The 17,255-nt window shown below is 44.5% G+C and overlaps 1 protein-coding gene across 5 annotated transcripts in view; it reads left to right on the forward strand.

The window, feature by feature from the left end:
* ARMH4 (armadillo like helical domain containing 4) overlaps window positions 1–17,255 on the forward strand; it is a 60,429-nt gene that overhangs the window by 19,382 nt on the left and 23,792 nt on the right. For 3 of the 5 annotated variants that reach the window (XM_081860634.1, XM_081860635.1, XM_081860632.1), the window contains one exon: window positions 11,893–12,117. In XM_081860634.1, coding sequence (XP_081716760.1) covers window positions 11,893–12,117 — 225 coding nt within the window. Of the gene's footprint in view, window positions 1–11,892; window positions 12,126–12,662; window positions 12,956–17,255 lie in introns of those variants that run through there. The other 2 variants (XM_081860636.1, XM_081860633.1) reach the window with 2 other exon arrangements.

Raw genomic sequence — 17,255 nt, forward strand, 5'->3', positions numbered from 1 at the left:
TTGTAAAATTAAGGAATGTTAGAAGGATGTTGGAATGAAGTTATGTGGTTTTAGCAGAAATGATATAAAGGATTAAGTAAAAATGGATTGTTAATTGGTGAAAGAAGAGAATGTAAAATTACAGTATATTAAGATAAATTATTAGGATAAAAACAAAGTTGGAAAGGATTTGCTGAAATATCTAACTGAACTAGAATACAAAAAAGGGAGGTGTGAGGCGGTCAAGGAAATAAGCAAAGGAAAGAAAGTTATGTAAAGGTTTGACTTGTTCTTTTTTTCTTTTTCTTCTTCTTCTTTTTTTTGGTTTAAATGGAAATTTTTCTTTTTCTATTTTCCTCTTTGTAACCTTTAAAATCTTAATAAAAATCTATTGAAAAAAAGAGAAAGAACGGACCTCCAGAATGAATTAAGTTCTTAACCCGAGGTACCACTGTACTTCTGCAAGTCTAGAGGTCCCTGCCAATCATCTTAGCATCCCGATGATGTCATGTGAACCATTTTCCTCCCCCCCTTAATTTATTTATTATTGATGTCGCGATACATATATGAAATCTTTACACATTGATACATATACATTATTCAATTTTTCGCAATCAAATAATTGATTGGAAAATTGGAAAAAGTGGTATTATACCGCCAAAAATAGAGTGGCTTGCCAAATTATTGGAGTATTACAATATATCCAAAACAATGGGAGAAATTGGAAGGATCTCAAAAGAGAAGATAGACAGGGACTGGAAGGTATTTAAAGGATACTTGCAAAACCATATTGAAAAATCAGAACTCCTATTAGAACAAACAAGTTCCGTTCTAAATACTGAAATACTAAATAAGATTGATAACAATGTGTAATAGAAAAAGCATGAAATTAGGTTAAAAGTGTGTGATGGAAAGTAACAGAAGTGGATAGAAATTGCAATTGAGTAGATTGGAAGTCTAACACAAAGGTGGGGTGAGGGGTGGTGGATGGTGATGGGAAAAGGAATTATCTGTGGGATTGAGTGTAGGTATGTTTGAACATTTTTAAGGACTGTATGAAATGTATGTTTGTATGCTTGTATATTCACAATATGTGTGTATTAATGTTGAATTATTTTAATCATAAAAACTAAATAATAAAAAACTAAATAAAAAAAAATACATATACATTATATACCTAAATTCACATTTTCACATTTCATTATGTACCAACATTTATCAATTTCTTATTTCTTGCCCTGTGTCTTCCCTCCACCCGTGTGTAACTTCCTCGTTATTATTTTGTAACTATTATTGAGATTGTAGTTTTGTATCTTAATAATTAAACATTCAATCTTAGTGAACCGTTTTCCTTTCCCTGCACAGTTTGAGATCCAGTGGTGCGGGCAAAGGGACAGCCCGTTGCAACTGTCAGCTGATTTTATGCGCTGGCAGAAGTTCTGGCCTCTGCAGGAATTGCCCTGCACACCTGACATCATATAGGATGTCATGCAGAGGGCCAAATAGGGAGCCTGGTGCATCGGATTAGGCCCAAGGGCCAGAGTTTCTCCAGCACTTACTGTATTTTTCGCTCTATAGGACGCACTCCCCCCCCCTCCAAAAATTAAGGGGAAATGTGTGTGCGAATGCAGGCTGCGTGGCTAAGCCCAAAGCCAGAACAGGGAGACAGAGCGCTGTGCAGCGCTCCGTATCTCTGTTCTAGCTTGGGGACGGCTGCGCAAAGCCTCTGCAAAGCCTCCGCAAAGGCCCCGCTGCCCTCCGGAGGCTACAAAGGCTGTCCCAGGAAGCCTCTAGCCTTTGGAGTGCAGCGGGAACTCGTGCTGCGCTGCAAAGGCTTTGGGTCAGCGAAAGGAACCCGAAGCCTTTGGAGCGCAGCGCGAACTCCCGCTGCGCTCCACAGGCTTCAGGGGTCTTTGAGGCTGGGGGTGGGGGAAAGCAGCGCTTCCCCCCACCGCCAGCCCCACAAGCTCGGGGGGCAGTGGGAAGGCGCCGCACCGCCTTTGTGCTGCTCCTCGACCTCTTTGAGGCTTTTCCCTGAGGAGGGAGAAGGGACCGACTGGCTGCATCAGTCCCTTCTCCCTCCTGGTCGAAAAGCCCGCAGGAGCTGTGCGCTCCTTAAAGGGTGCGCGGCTCCTGTGGGCTTTTGCGGGAGGTGGGGGAATTCCCCCACCTCCCGCAAAAGCAGGGAGAAGGTCTTGGAGTAGCGCACAGGCTGCATGCAGCCTGTCCACTGCTCCCAGAGCTGGGGGGGGGATCATATTTTTTCCCTTGATTTTCCCCTGGGTGTGCCCTATGGTCAGGTGCACCCTATATAGATGTAGTCCAATTCTCAGCTCCTCCTTCCATCTGCATGTTCCAAGCTGTAAAGGCAGAGGATCCAATTGAGATCTGAGCTTGCATTTCAGCCCAGAGCCTTCCCCGGAGGTTTAGTTCGCTTTGCCTCATGGTGCACAAAAACGGAACACTTTTCTTTTTTAAAAAATATTTTTTATTAAGTTTCTTACAGATATAACACATATGACAACAAAAGCAATACAGAGAAAAAACAAAAGAAAAAAGACAAGATAAACAAAAAAGAAAATAAAAACAAGGTACCTAAATACCTAAACAACCTAATCACCTAAACAACACAAATTAATTATTATTTAGATTTCTAACCTCATAAACATATTTTGGGCTTCCTCTGAGCCCTCCCATCTGAATTTCCTTGCAATTAAAATGTAGCAGTTTTCTGGTATGATTTTTTTTTTTTAAAAAGTATTCCAATTAAAATAAAATTTCTTCACTTTCCTTTAGGTTCTAAATCTTTTTATGAAAACGGAACACTTTGGAGAGGGAAAATTAAAAAAACCAAGGGGAGCATCTTTCTTACCATGCTGCTAAAATATTTAATAGGGATGCATTTATAATTAAGCTTGCTGGAAGCAAACTAATTGCGTGGGGACTCTGACGGTAATCTGTTAGCGATGGGCCCTTGATGTGGCTCAGACCAGCTCCTTGGGATCACCACAAAGAAGACTTTAAATAATAATAATAAATAATAATATTTTTTTATTTATATCCTGCCCGTTTAAAAACCGGGCTCAGGGCGGCTAACAGCAAATATAAAGCATTGATTAAAATGCGACTTAAATACAGCATAAAACAGCATAGAATCCAACATACATTGCAGCATCAATATCAATAAAATTCTAAAATTCAGGGGTCATTTTGGGGAGAAAAAACAACAACCCAGTCAGTAGACATCAAATGATCACCAGGGCCAACTGGCCAAATTGGTCCTACTTGGGCCAGCAAGGAGACCAGGGAAGAATTTAAATGTGGGATCCCAGAAAGGGTTTCTTCACAGAAGAGGAAAGGGAAAAGGGAATAAAGGATCAGGCTAATTCAAATTGAAGGCCAGGTGGAATAGCTCTGTCTTACAGGCCCTGCGGAAGGAGATCAAGTCCTGCAGGGCCCTAGTCTTGTGGGACAGAGCAGTCCACCAGGTCGGAGCCATCACTGAAAAGGCCCTGGCCCTGGTGGAGGATAGTCTGGCTTCCTTAGGGCGCCGGGACCTTTAAGCTATTATTACAGTATTCATTTGAAGGCATTTACACACACAGACCCTGATGTTGGGAAAGATGGAGGGCACAAGGAGAAGGGGACGACAGAGGACGAGATGGCGGGACAGTGTTCTCAAAGCATGAGTTTGACTAAACTGTGGGAGGCAGTGGAAGACAGGAGTGCCTGGCGTGCTCTGGTCCAGGGGGTCACGAAGAGTCGGACACGACTAAATGACTAAACAGCAGCAGCAGCAACAGCAACAACAACAACAACAACAACAACAACACACACACACACACACACACACACACAGTGTTTACAAGTGAAAATCCCCACAGGGAGCTGGGTAACAGCCTCTACCAGGACTCATAGCTAGAGCATGTGATTCCTGGTGCTTTGACCCCACTTTAGAGATAAACTTTTTGGCTCATTCCATGTTCTTTTGGCAGTTCACATTGTGTTTCCTGCATATAAAAGCAGATCTGGTGTGTTTTAAAAATTGCGTCCTACCCTATCAGCATCTTATCTTCTTGCTTGTCATAGAACAGGCATCCCCAAACTCAGCCCTCCAGATGTTTTGGGACTACAATTCCCATCATCCCTGACCACTGGTCCTGTTACTTAGGGATGATGGGAGTTGTAGTCCCAAAACATCTGGGGATGGCTGTCATAGAAGCATGGAATGATAGAGTTTGAAGGGATCCTGAGTGTCATCTTGTCGAACTCCCTGCAACGCAGGAATCTCAGCTAGATCATCCATGGCAGGTGGACACCCAACCTCTGCTTCAAAACCTTCAAGGAAGAAGACTCCACCTTCTCCTGAGGGAGACCGTTCCACTGTTGAACAGCTCATACTGTTAGAAATTTCTTAGAGAGATAGATAGATAATTTATTACGGTCAGAGACCAGCTTATAAAACACACTTGGGGGTACAATCCCAGAAAGAGAACAAACAGTTAAAATAATGTACAACAATAAATTTAAAATTTATAAATGCGATAAGCATGTTGTTGTTGTTGTTGTTGTTTAGTCGTGTCTGACTCTTCATGACCCCCTGGACCAGAGCACACCAGGCTTTCCTGTCTTCCACTGCCTCCCGCAGTTTGGTCAAACTCATGCCAGTAGCTTTGAGAACACTGTCCAACCATCTCGTCCTATGTCTTCCCCTTCTCCTTGTGCCCTCCATCTTTCCCAACATTTGAGTCTTTTCCAGGGAGTCTTCTCTTCTCATATGGCGGCCAAAGTATTGGAGCCTCAGCTTCAGGATCTGTCCTTCCAGTGAGCACTCAGGGCTGATTTCCTTCAGAATGGAGAGGTTTGATCTTCTTGCAGTCCATGGGACTCTCAAGAGTTTCCTCCAGCACCATAATTCAAAAGCATCAATTCTTCTTTATAGATACTTAAAACTTTAAGATAAGCTATCGCATGGTCGTGGGACATGGGTGGCGCTGTGGGTTAAACCACAGAGCCTAGGTCTTGCCGATCAGAAGGTCGGCAGTTCGAATCTTCACGATGGGGTGAGCTTCCGTTGCTCGGTGCCCAGCTCCTGCCAACCTAGCAGTTCGAAAGCACGTCAAAGTGCAAGTAGATAAATCTGGCGGGAAGGTAAACGGCATTTCTGTGTGCTGCTCTGGTTCGCCAGAAGTGGCTTAGTCATGCTGGCCACATGACCTGGAAGCTGTACGCCGGCTCCCTCAGCCAATAAAGCAAGATGAGCGCCGCAACCCCAGAGTCGGCCACGACTGGACCTAATGGTCAGGGGTCCCTTTACCTTTACCTTTTTACTGCATGGTCACCCATGGAACTGAGTTTGGGGATTTTCTTCACGAACTAGTTTGGGTCGGGGTGGTGGTGGTCTGCGCCTACAGATCAGTACACAGAATCTGGCGATCATCCGGGTCGTCTTATGATCTTTGCCTAAAAGGACATGGTCAAATATTTGCTTTTCCAGGAGGTCGGCAAGCCTCACCAGCGGGGGATCAATAGTCTCTCTCTCTCTCTTTTTTTTAATGAATATTTATTGGCATTTTCAAAAACCACAGAAGAACAAAAATAGACAAAAAAAAGAATAACAAAATTACAAAAATCCAAAACTTAAAAAACAATTAAAAAACACATAAAATTTCAGTTACTTATTTTCATTTAACTTATTTCTCAGACCTCCTCACACCTCCCCTTCTTGTATTCCAATTTGAATTATTATCTCAGCAAGTCCTTATTACTTATTTCTCAACTTTAACTTAATAATTTATTTTAGCATGTTGTTATTTTACTTTTCCTCTTCTTCCATTTCCTCAATTTATTTTTGCAAACCTTATTTTCATATAATTTAAACCGTTTTGATAACCAATTTTAACTTATCCAAACTTAAACATCAATACTTATACATCGTTCCTCATTCTTAAACATTTTTCCTAAAGTCGACCAAAATTTCCCTTCCACGACTTTCCCAATTTCCATACAGATAGCAAAACAAAATATAAACAAAGCAAGTTATAATTATATACCCTTTGGATTCCCAGACTCCACCCACCCCTTTCCCGGTTTCAGTCCCCATCAAGTGTCCATCAGTCTCAATATACTGTTTAGCCTGGAGATCTCACATCCGAGGCTCTTAAATCTCTTTCAATTCCTCTCTGCCGGTCTTTTTGATAGTCCTTAATGTTAAACCCCAAATCTCGGAGAGGCTCCGGCCCAACAGGATCCATGTTTCTTCCAGCCAGACCTCCATACTTAAAAGTAAGGCCTATGGGGTACTCCAAATCTTGTTTCATACTCCTTTCAAGTCCAAATGTCCCCAAAGCTCCAACTTCCACCTTAGTCAAATTTATAATCCTTCGGTCTTCAGATCTCCACATAAGGAGATCTCTCAGTTTTCCGCTTTCCAATTCAGGCCAGGCTTTCCACATCAGGTTTTTATTTTCCTTTGTTGCCATCATGTCAGGCCACAAATTGTAGCTCTCCTTTAACATCTGCAAAATTACAGCTCCTCCTTCCTTTTCTTCAGAGGGGACATAAGTCTCATTCTCCATATTCTCATGGCTCTCAAGTTTCTCTAATTGTCCAATTGAATAGGCTTCCTGCTTCTTATCAGATTTAACCATGTTGTTTACTGTTAAGTCCAGAGTTGTGACGTTTGTAGCCAAAACATCGATTTGGCCTTGTAACTTTCCCAAGAGAACAAATGCTCTATCCTATTCAGCCTGGATTTTCCCTCCTCCAGCCATTCTTGTAATGTCCCTAAATCCCCTCTAGGGGGATTTTGGTTCCTTAATGTACCTTTCAGCTCAAAATCCAAAAATCAAGTTAGTTTGTATCAGCCCTTCCTTATTTTCAACAAATTGTAACCAATATAACCAGCAGAAACAACAGAAACAAAGTTCTCTTTTTCCTTCTGACAGCTAACTTGACAGCTGTCAAACTCTCGAATACTTCATCAACAGGCTCTCTCACGGGACGCTCCTGGGTCGAGGGGGGGGGGGTCAAACTTCAGCTCCCAAAGTTAATCTTTTATCCTCCAGTAAAGTTTCTTATAATGTCAAACCGTGAAAGTTAAAGTCTTTTAGAAAAAAAGAAAAAAAGAGGATTCTCTCGACCTTAGATGGCAGGTCCTTTGCTTTAGGTTATTTACAAAGGGGGGGGGGGACTCGTTCCTGATTCAACAAAAATTTCTTTAAATTCCAATTTCCGTATTACTCACGGGTTGTTGCTTTAAAGTCCAGTTGTTCCAAGGAAAAAGTCAGCGCTCTCCGACAATGGCTTGCGGCTTCACTCCGCAGAAGGAGCAGTCTACTCACAGCACCGTGCCGCACCCCGTCCCCGTTCTGGAGCCTTTAAAAAGGCTCCTTCGCAGCTTGGGGGGGCGCAAATGGTGCCCACCGAGTCACCACGCTCACAGGCATCCACGCCTGTGATTTTTAAGGGTCCCCGCGTCGCCGCCGCGGACAAGACCCGATCCTGCGGAGCCGATTCCCTCCGGAGCTCGGAGGGAATCCACCATTAGTCGATGGCGGTAACCCGGAAGTCCAATAGTCTCACTACGTGCCTCTTCATAAAAGGGACATCTAAAGAACAAGTGCTCTGGACTTCCTATATCCCCCAATGAACAGGCGCAAAGTCTCTGAGTGTATGGGACTTTTTTAAAGGCTCCTTCCAGGACCGGCGAGGGCAGAGCTGAGCTTCTGGCGTAGAAATTTCTTCCTGATGTTTGGCTGGAATCTCCTTTCTTGTAACTTGAAGCCATGGGTTCGAGTCCTACCCTTTGGAGCCCAAGGGGAAGGGAAGGAGATGCCCCCGAAGGTTATAATGACACAGGATGAGGAGCAAACTGCAAAGTTCCATGTCATTTCCAAGCCCTCTTGTTTGGGGATCTCTTCTTTTCCTTCCATAGACATGCTGGGCATATATAAAAACCTCCAATTCCAGTTCCTCCAGTTCGTTCAACTGTCAAACACCTCTTAGTTTAGTCAGAATCTTCTGTCTTGTAACTTGACTACATAGGTTCAGTACCCCCCAGAGCAGGAGAAAACAAAACTGCTCCCTCTTCTGTGTGACAGCCCTTGAGATATTTCATAGAATCATAGAATCATAGAGTTGGAAGAGACCACAAGGGCCATTGAGTCCAACCCCCTGCCAAGCAGGAAACACCATCAGAGCACTCCTGACATATGGTTGTCAAGCCTCTGCTTAAAGACCTCCAAAGAAGGAGACTCCACCACACTCCTTGGCAGCAAATTCCACTGTCCAACAGCTCTTACTGTCAGGAAGTTCTTCCTAATGTTTAGGTGGAATCTTCTTTCTTGTAGTTTGGAGCCATTGCTCCATGTCCGCTTCTCTGGAGCAGCAGAAAACAACCTTTCTCCCTCCTCTATGTGACATCCTTTTATATATTAGAACATGGCTATCATATCACCCCTTAACCTCCTGATATGAGATGGCTCTCATATATCTTCTCACTCCTCTCCTCCAGGTTAAACATACCCAGCTCCTTCAACCATTCCTCCTCAGGCTTGGTTTCCAGATCCTTGATCATCTTGGTCGCCCTCCTCTGCACACCTTCCAGCTTGTCAACCTCCTTCTTAAACTGTGGTGCCCAGAACTGGACACAGTATTCCAGGTGTGGTCTGACTAAGGCAGAATAGAGTAACACTATGACTTCCCTTCTGTTGATGCAGCCTAGAATAGAATCAGCTTGTTTTGCTTCTGCATCACACTGCGGACTCATGTTCAGCTTGTGGTCCACCAAGTCCCCTAGATCCTTTTCACATGTACTGCTAGTAAGCCATGTGTCCCACACCCTATATTTGTGCAGCTGGTTCTTCCTGCCTTAAGTGCAGAACCTTACATTTGTCCCCATTGAAATTCATTTTGTTAGTTCAGGCCCAGTTCTCCAATCTGTTAAGGTCATCTTGAATCCCGGTTCTCTCTTCTGCAGCATCAGCTACCCCTCCCAGTTTGGTGTCTTCTGCCAACGTGATGAGTATCCCCTCAATTCCTCCATCCTAATCAGTGTTGACTCGTGTTCAGCTTGCGATCTGTAAAGAGCTCTCGATCCCTTTCACGTGTACTACTGGCAAGCCAGGTGTCCCCCATCTTATATTTGTGCATCTTGGTTTTCCTGACTAAGTGTCGAACCTTACTCCCCCCCCCCCCCATTGAAATGCAATTTGTTAGTTAGGGCATGATACAATCAAAGGTGGAGGAGCTTTTCGTGTTTATCCCACCCGCTGGAAGACTTCCATTGTACTTAATAGGTAAGGAGAGCAGCTTTCTTAAGAAACCAGAGGCCTTCCTTTTGGGCATTGTTGACCAGAGTGTGCAAAAGAAGGACCGAACCTTTTTTATGTATGCCACAACAGCAGCAAGGATACTCATCGCTAAAAGCTGGAAAACCCAAGATTTGCCCACACTGGAAGATTGGCAGATGCAACTGATGGACTATATGGAACTGGCAGAGATGACTGGCAGAATCCGAGACCTGGGAGAAGAACTGGTGGAGGAGGATTGGAAGAAATTTAAGGACTATTTACAAAAACACTGTAAATTGTATGAATGTTAAAAAAGATGTAAGATCTGCAATAAGAGGATTCCAACAAATTAGTAACAAAGAATATAAATTTAAATGTGACTGAAAGAAAAGACAAATTTTGGATGAACAATATGCTAGAATTAGGTCTTTCTAATTCTAAGACTTTAAGAGTGATTTACATTCTAAGATTTGAGATTTAATATTGGATAATTATATGATACAAACTGAACTAAGTGAATAATTTGCTAGGAAAATTTATGTGCTTAGAAGGCAGGAACAAGAGATGTGAGGAAGTCCAAAGATGAGAATGAAACGTGGTTAATGAGAAAGATCATGTTGTTATCTATGTTGATTTTTGTTTTATAAAATTAATAAATATTATTATAAAAAAAAAATAGGTAAGGAGAGCAGAATCGTATCAACATTTTTTGTTGATAATACCAACACCTGGGACATGTTAACCCTGTTGGCATAACATCCTTTGGATCTTGCAGAAATGGGAAAACTGAAAAAGAGAATGAGCGATGCCTTTCAGTACGTCTGTTGTGCGCTGTGTTTACTCGACTGGTACCGTATTTTTCGATCCATAAGACGCACCTAGGTTTTGGAGGAGGAAAACAAGAAAAAAAAATCTGAATCCCAGAAGCCAGAACAACAAGAGGGATCTGGCTTCTGGGATAGCCTCTTGCTGTTCTGGATTATGGGATAGCCGCGTGCAGCCTCTCCCAGGCAGCGGGAGGCAGGCTCCCCCAAGAGCCATGCTCCCTTTAAAGAGTGTGCGGAGGGTTTTCCCCTAGGAGGGAGAAGGGCAGCTGAGCAGAGCCTCCCGCCTGCATTTGCTCCATAAGATGCACACACATTTCCCCTTACTTTTTAGGAGGGGAAAAGTGTGTCTTATAGAGCAAAAAATACGGTATATGTTTATGCCTTTATTTTTGGTGACTCACTGGTCTCAAATTTTTTTGCTCCCTGTTCCAGCCATTTTGGGATGGCAGCCACAGCACTTTTATCAAGATACGCATGCCGGCAGCTCATTCTTTATCCCCCCCCCCTCCCCGAAAAAAGCACAACTCAGATCACTAAAGGAAATTAAAAGAAGATAAATGCAGCAAACAAATACTCTGTCTGGCTGCTCCTCAGAAGAGAATGCCAGACTAGGCAGGACAGCTCAGCCTGAACCAGGACGACTGACTCATGATGATGACAAATCCTTTGGGAGAATACTTTGTTCCTAAACTCTAGTATGCAATAAAGTTGCCTTAGTTAATAGCATCTGTGGGATGTAATCCACTGAGAGCAGTCAAGTACAACATTCCTTGTAATGCTAGAGAAGACATGCCGGGTAATGTTTGGTCCAGCCAGTCGAAAACTTCCTGTTTCCTCCTGGCTGGAGCATCCTTCCTTTTGCATGTGATAGAAGGTGGGTGTAACCTTACCTGCCCAGGTAACAAAAGGACAAGTCACGCAGCACTCTCTCCCTCTTTTTCACTTCTTCGTTTGACCAGCTTCTTAGCTAGGAATACTCTGCTAGCTTCTCAGGAGCACTGGGATTATTCCTCCATATGGGGTAGATCCTCATGTATATATTTGTAACTTAAATCTGCCTTCAGGAATCCAACTGTGAACTGATGTGAGTAAACTTCTTTTATTGACTTTGAATAAGATTGTCGTGTCGTTATTCTTTTAAGAGCGATTAAAGGGAACTTACCAGGAACATACAATTCAATATTGAATTGTATAATAGTGAGAGGCTTACACAAGCCTGCAACCAGCTATCTGCTGTGCATATAAAAGGGGGAATGTAAACTCTGCTACATAAAGAAACTTGCCAACGCATGTTAGGAAGGATATTAATAAACAACATATCCTTTTCTGCCACCCTGAATGTTGCTTGTGAGTGATGCTCTTGGGCTAGTTTGTGCTCATTATCCTTTTTTTATTTATTTCCAAAACCGAAAAAAAGAAAAATTACAAACATCAAATTCAACATCCATATTCCTTTTCTAACATAAACCTATTACATAATTAACTAAATTGAAATATACCTAATTACTCTAAACTTCTCTTTGCTGTATACAAACACAACACAGTTAGAAATTTTATGTTAAAGCTTTTATATTATAAATAATATTTCAAATTCCCCTGTCCCCCCTGTTCCCCTTGTGCAGGGGTAAGCAAGGAAATAATAAAAGAATCAGCCAAACAAGGATTAAACTATAACAACACAACAAGACGGAAGAAGTAAAAAATAAAAATGAGATCACACATGGGTTTGTGCTCATTATCGGTGTGGGTGTCGGGTACACACCAATCTCTTGTTTTCTCTTCCTCTTGCACAGGGTCCGTCACTGCCCTTAGCGGAGAGGAGGAGGAGGATGTTTCTGTTGCCGGCTTTCCTGCAACTCTGGGGGACCGGAGAGCGCAGGACGAAGGGATTCTGGGAGCGACCGAAGCCATGACAGTTCCGCCGACCTTGGCGTCCTTGACGAAGAGGACCACTGTCCCAGCCACGCATCGGATCACCACGGCTGCAACCTATGAGCTGGATAGGCTGGAATCAGAAGGTATCTATGTTAAGGCCTTGGATCTCAGCACCAGACCACCTGCTCTATGTGCAGAAGGTCCTGGGTTCAGTCCCTATTAGCATCTGCACGTAGGGCCGAGAGAAACTCTCCTGCCTGGAGAGTCAGTGTTTTGCAAGCTTGGTTCCCCAGCTACTGTTGGACTACAACTCCCATGATCCCTGCTAGCTGGTGATGATGGGAGTTGTAGTCCAACCACAGCTGGGGACCTAAGTTTGAGAAACACTAGGTGGACAACACTCACGTCTGGTGGACCGTCGGTTTGACTTCGGTATAAGGAAGCTTATCGTGTTCCCAGGTCCAGTACAGTCTCAGTTAACTTGTGCGTTTTGACTTTCCACCGGTTGAAATTGTCCAGATTACATGCACACATTTCAGCTCTTTTGGCACTGAGTTTTCCCGGTGTGGGAAGAGCTTTTGAACTCTCCTCCTTGCTTACTGCGCAAGTCCCACTCAGCGCGGGTCACTGGGATGCTCTTGTGAGATCTCACAGGAGCTCGAACAGCCCCCGTGAGATCTCGCGAGAGGAGCATCTCAGAGCCCCTGTGCTTAAAAGCTCTCTGCTTTACTTTGGAGGTAAAGACCACTCAGAATGCTGGCTCTGGAAGGCAAGGATGCCTGACTAAGACAGGACAGTAGGGCTTACGTTCTGCACACAGAAGGTGCACACAGTCAGACCCTGGTACCTCCAGCCGAACGGATCAGGGAGTAGCTGATGGAAAACACCTCTGTTTGTTAACGTGTGGAGAAGTGATGGATAGTTGTCAAAGGACCTTGTGTGAGAGGCAGGGAAGAAGAGATCTCCCGGGATAGGAAGATGGGAGAAGAAAGGTGAGAGCTGGTGGGGTCCATCTTCCTCTGTATGGGACAAGTTAAGATTTAGCAAGAGGTGTGGGATACCCTGTATTTTTCGCTCTATAGGACGCACCCGACCATAGGACGCACCTTGTTTTAAGAGGGGGAGAACAAGAAAAAAAAAAAAATCCCCCCCTCTCTGCTCAGCGCCCCTTCAGTGAAGCCGCAGGAGAAACGGAGCCGCTTACATTTCTCCTCCCGCTTGGCTGAAGGGGCGCCGCGCAGCTCTCCCTCTCTGCTGAAGCCAGGAGAGTCTTGCTTTCCCCGCTTCAGCAAAAGGAACCCGAAGCCCCCGGAGCGCAGTGACCCCTCTCGCTCTCCAGGCTTCAGCGAAAGCAACGCGAAGTCTCTGGAGCATGGAGGGAGCACTCCCTCTGCGCTTCGGAGGCTTCGCGTTGCTATCGCTGAAGCCAAGGAGCCTGCATTCGCTCCACAGGACGCACACACATTTCCCCTTAATTTTTGGAGGGGGGAAAAAGAGCGAAAAAGACGGTAGCTATTAATCATAAATCAACATGTGCCATTAAGGTAAGACGGGGAATACGCAGGAGAAATGATTTTGAGGAGATATGGAGGGTGTTTGTAGAATTTGTACTGTTAAAACAGAAAGGGGTCAAACCATCGCAAGAGGTGTTGAAATTATGGGAGGTTGCATAGTTCCAATGGAATGGTCTCAGTGGTGGGGTGCACATTTTTATTCTTATTTATTCTTATTACTTTGTCAAAATAAAAGAGTAATAATAATAAAATAAAAAAAATAAAAAAGTTGAGATTTATCTGCGAAAGACGATCCCCCCTTTTTATGTTTTTGTTTAGATTAGTTGCTCTTTTACTGTAATATATTAGGAAAGGTCTTAATAAAAACTTATATTGATAAAGGGATTTAACAGGAAATAAAGTAGAAGAATCAGCTGAATCTTCTAGTGGCCCATCTAGTCCAGCACTCTGTTCTCACAGAGGCCAACTAGATGCCTGTGGGGAACCCAAGCACAAAAAAACCTCTTTTGCTTTTCAACCATGGAGGCATAGGAACACCATCCTGGCTAGTAGCCATGGGCAGTTTGTCCTCCCTGATTTTGTCCAGCCCACTTTTAAAACTTTCCAGATTGGTGGTTATCCCTGTGGGAGGGAATTCCATAGTTTAACTATGCACAGCATTCCTAGTTTTACTGAACACCATTCACCTCTACCCAGTCTTCTTCTTCTTTGGCGATCCCTCGTAGCTGAGTAAGATTGTCTTCCATAAACACAGTTTTAACAATGATGTCACCGTCCGGTTCACGGGCGATCAAAGTCCCTGCAGGGGACTTCAGGACCGGGGGCAAGATGGCGGGGTGGGAGCAGGAACAGGGGTCCAGAAGCCAGGAGTCAGGAAGCCAAGAGTCCGAGGGTCAGAGAGCCAGGAGTCAAGAAACCAAGGGTCTGAGGGTCAGGAAGCAAGGAGTCACGAAGTCAGGGGTCTGAGGATTGAGGAGCAAGGAGTCAAGAAGCTGAGGTTCAAGGATCAGGAAGCATGTTGCTGTGGCAAAGAGCCGAAGGGAAATGCTAACCTTATATCCCTTCCCAGTTCTTGCCATCAGCTGCTGTGAGTTACCAATCGGCCTCACCTGTGTGGCCACACCTTGCCTCTTCAGAACAAACTTAGGAAGGCCCCAGTCCTGCAGAGTCCTATTGGTCACGGGGCCTGGCTCCTGCATGCACACCTGACAAATGAGTCCGTAAGTGACTGTGGAGGCCAATTCTGGATCCACACATCCTTCCACAGTGGGGACATAGGTTTCTGGGTGGGAATTGATCATGGTGAGGGTTTGCCAAGCGTGCCTTCCTCTTAGCACGTTTCTCCCTTTCGTCCTGAGTTTGAGTGTCTTCAAAGCCCATGACACCTTTGGTGAAGGCTGTTCTCCAACTGGAGCGCTCGCAGGCCAGTGTTTCCCAGTTGTCAGTATTCATACTACATTTTTAAAAAAGATTTGCCTTGAGAGAGTCTTTAAACCTCTTTTGTTGACCACCAGCATTACACTTTCCATTTTAAAGTTTGGAACAGAGTAGTTGCTTTGGAAGACGATAATCAGGCATCCACACAACATGACCAGTCCAACGGAGTTGATGTTGAAGAACTGTTGCTTCGACACTGGTGATCTTTGCTTCTTCCAGTACACTGGCATTAGTTTGCCTGTTTTCCCAAGTGATGTGTACATTTTTTTGGAGACACCAGGAATCTTTTGAGGAGTTGGAGATGGCATTTATAAGTGGTCCATGTTTCGCAAGCATACAGTAAGGTTGGTGTTACAATAGCTTTGTAAACAAGCAGTTGAGTAGAACTGGGGTAGCCAGGGTGGAAGCCTGTTGCGGAGCACGACTCCCAACCCCCCAAAAAATCCTGGCCATGGTGGCTGCAGCAGCAGCTTGAAACATCTGGAGAGCACTGAGTTGGGGAAGGCTGAGCCCAGTTCCTGCTCTTCGTGGCTGTTCTACATCAGCTCTCGTTTACAACATGTTCACCAGAACGGTGTTATGAAAGCTGTTACCTGCCTGGGCCCTAGTGGGACAGATGGACTATGAATCATGGAGAGAGAGAGAGAAATAGGACATTCCAATTATGATTTTCTTTGCTTGAGGGTAGGACTGGACTTGTTTCCTGCTTGTTCTTCCAATTAGCAATCACTCTTTGGACTGCGCTGCAGGCTTGTTCCTTTGATATAATAACCAGCATCCCATTTGGGCTCTTATAATTAATGTGCTAATGGGCTTCTGAGCAGGATTCGTTCCAAGGACTGGTTTCTCCCAAGCAACTTATTAAGAACCGCTGCAGCCTAATGGGTGGTTTGTGGCTGTGTGTGTGTGTGTGTGTGTGTGTGCTGGAAGCAGTAATGCTTCTGAAAACTGTTGCTGCAAACATTGGGAAGGGAGTGTGGCTGGATAAACCCAGCCAGATGGGCAGGGTATAAATAAATTATTGTTATTATTATTATTAGTGTGCTATTATTCAAAAGGGACGTGGGTGGCTCTGTGGGTTAAACCACAGAGCCTAGGACTTGCCGATCAGAAGGTCGGCGGTTCGAATCCCCAAGACAGGGTGTGCTCCCGTTGTTCGGTCCCTGCTCCTGCCAACCTAGCAGTTCAAAAGCACGTTAAAGTACAAGTAGATAAATAGGTACCACTCCAGCTGGAAGGTAAACGGTGTTTCTATGTGCTGCTCTGGTTCGCCAAAAGCGGCTTAGTCATGCTGGCCACATGACCCGGAAGCTGTACGCCGGCTCCCTCGGCCTATAGAGCGAGATGAGCGCGCAACCCCAGAGTTGGTCACGACTGGACCTAAAGGTCAGGGGGTCCTTTTACCTTTACCTTTACCTTTACCTATTATTCAAAAAGATAAGAACCCATATTAAACAAACAACAAATAAAAAGCATCTGGATAGGCTTGTCTAAACAAAAGTGTTTTCAGTAGGCACCAAAAAAGAGCACAGTACAGGTAGGGATGTGGGTGGCGCTGTGGTTTGAGCCTCTTGGGCTTGCTGATCAGAAGGTCGGCAGTTCGAATCCCCGTGACGGGATAAGCTCCCGTTGCTCGGTCCCAGCTCCTGCCAACCTAGCAATTCGAAAGTACGCCAGTGCAAGTAGATAAATAGGTACCGCTCCAGCGGGAAGGTAAACGGCGTTTCCATGCGTTCTGGTTTCCGTCACGGTGTTTCGTTGCATCAGAAGCGTTTAGTCTATGGACAAACACTGGCTTCCTCAGCCTGAAAATGCTCCCATCATCGCCAGCCAATACAGCCGGTGATCATGGATGATGGGTGTTGTAGTCCAACAACATATTGTGAACCGCACTGAGATCTATGTATGAATGGTGGCATATACAATAAAACAAACAAAGAAACGTGGGGGGGGGGCACAGGTGTCTCCCCCTCCCAATTCTACATGAATCTACATATGTCTTTCAACGGAGGCTTTCCCGTGCGGCCTCTCAATCTTCTTTTTTTTAAAAAAAAGATGCAAAAAGTAAGAACGTTTTTGTTCTGAATGCAAATCATTGGGAGGGAGATGCATGTATACGAAGAGAAAAGAATTAGAAGGCCATCTGAGCCCTAATTACAAACTGTTTTCCAAAAAGCAAACGTTCTGCTGATTCTCTGCAGTGCTGTTGAAAATGAAAATGAGTTTGCAAAGAAGGTCGTTTGGCTCAGCAAACTTCTACCTTCTCTCTCTCTCCCTGCATTTTCAAACAGCACCCAAAGAATCCCAAACTTGTGTGAAAGGCAGGGTCT

Source organism: Podarcis erhardii (genome assembly GCF_964252035.2).
Source record: "Podarcis erhardii genome assembly, chromosome: 1".
NCBI classification, from domain to species: Eukaryota; Metazoa; Chordata; class Lepidosauria; order Squamata; family Lacertidae; genus Podarcis; species Podarcis erhardii.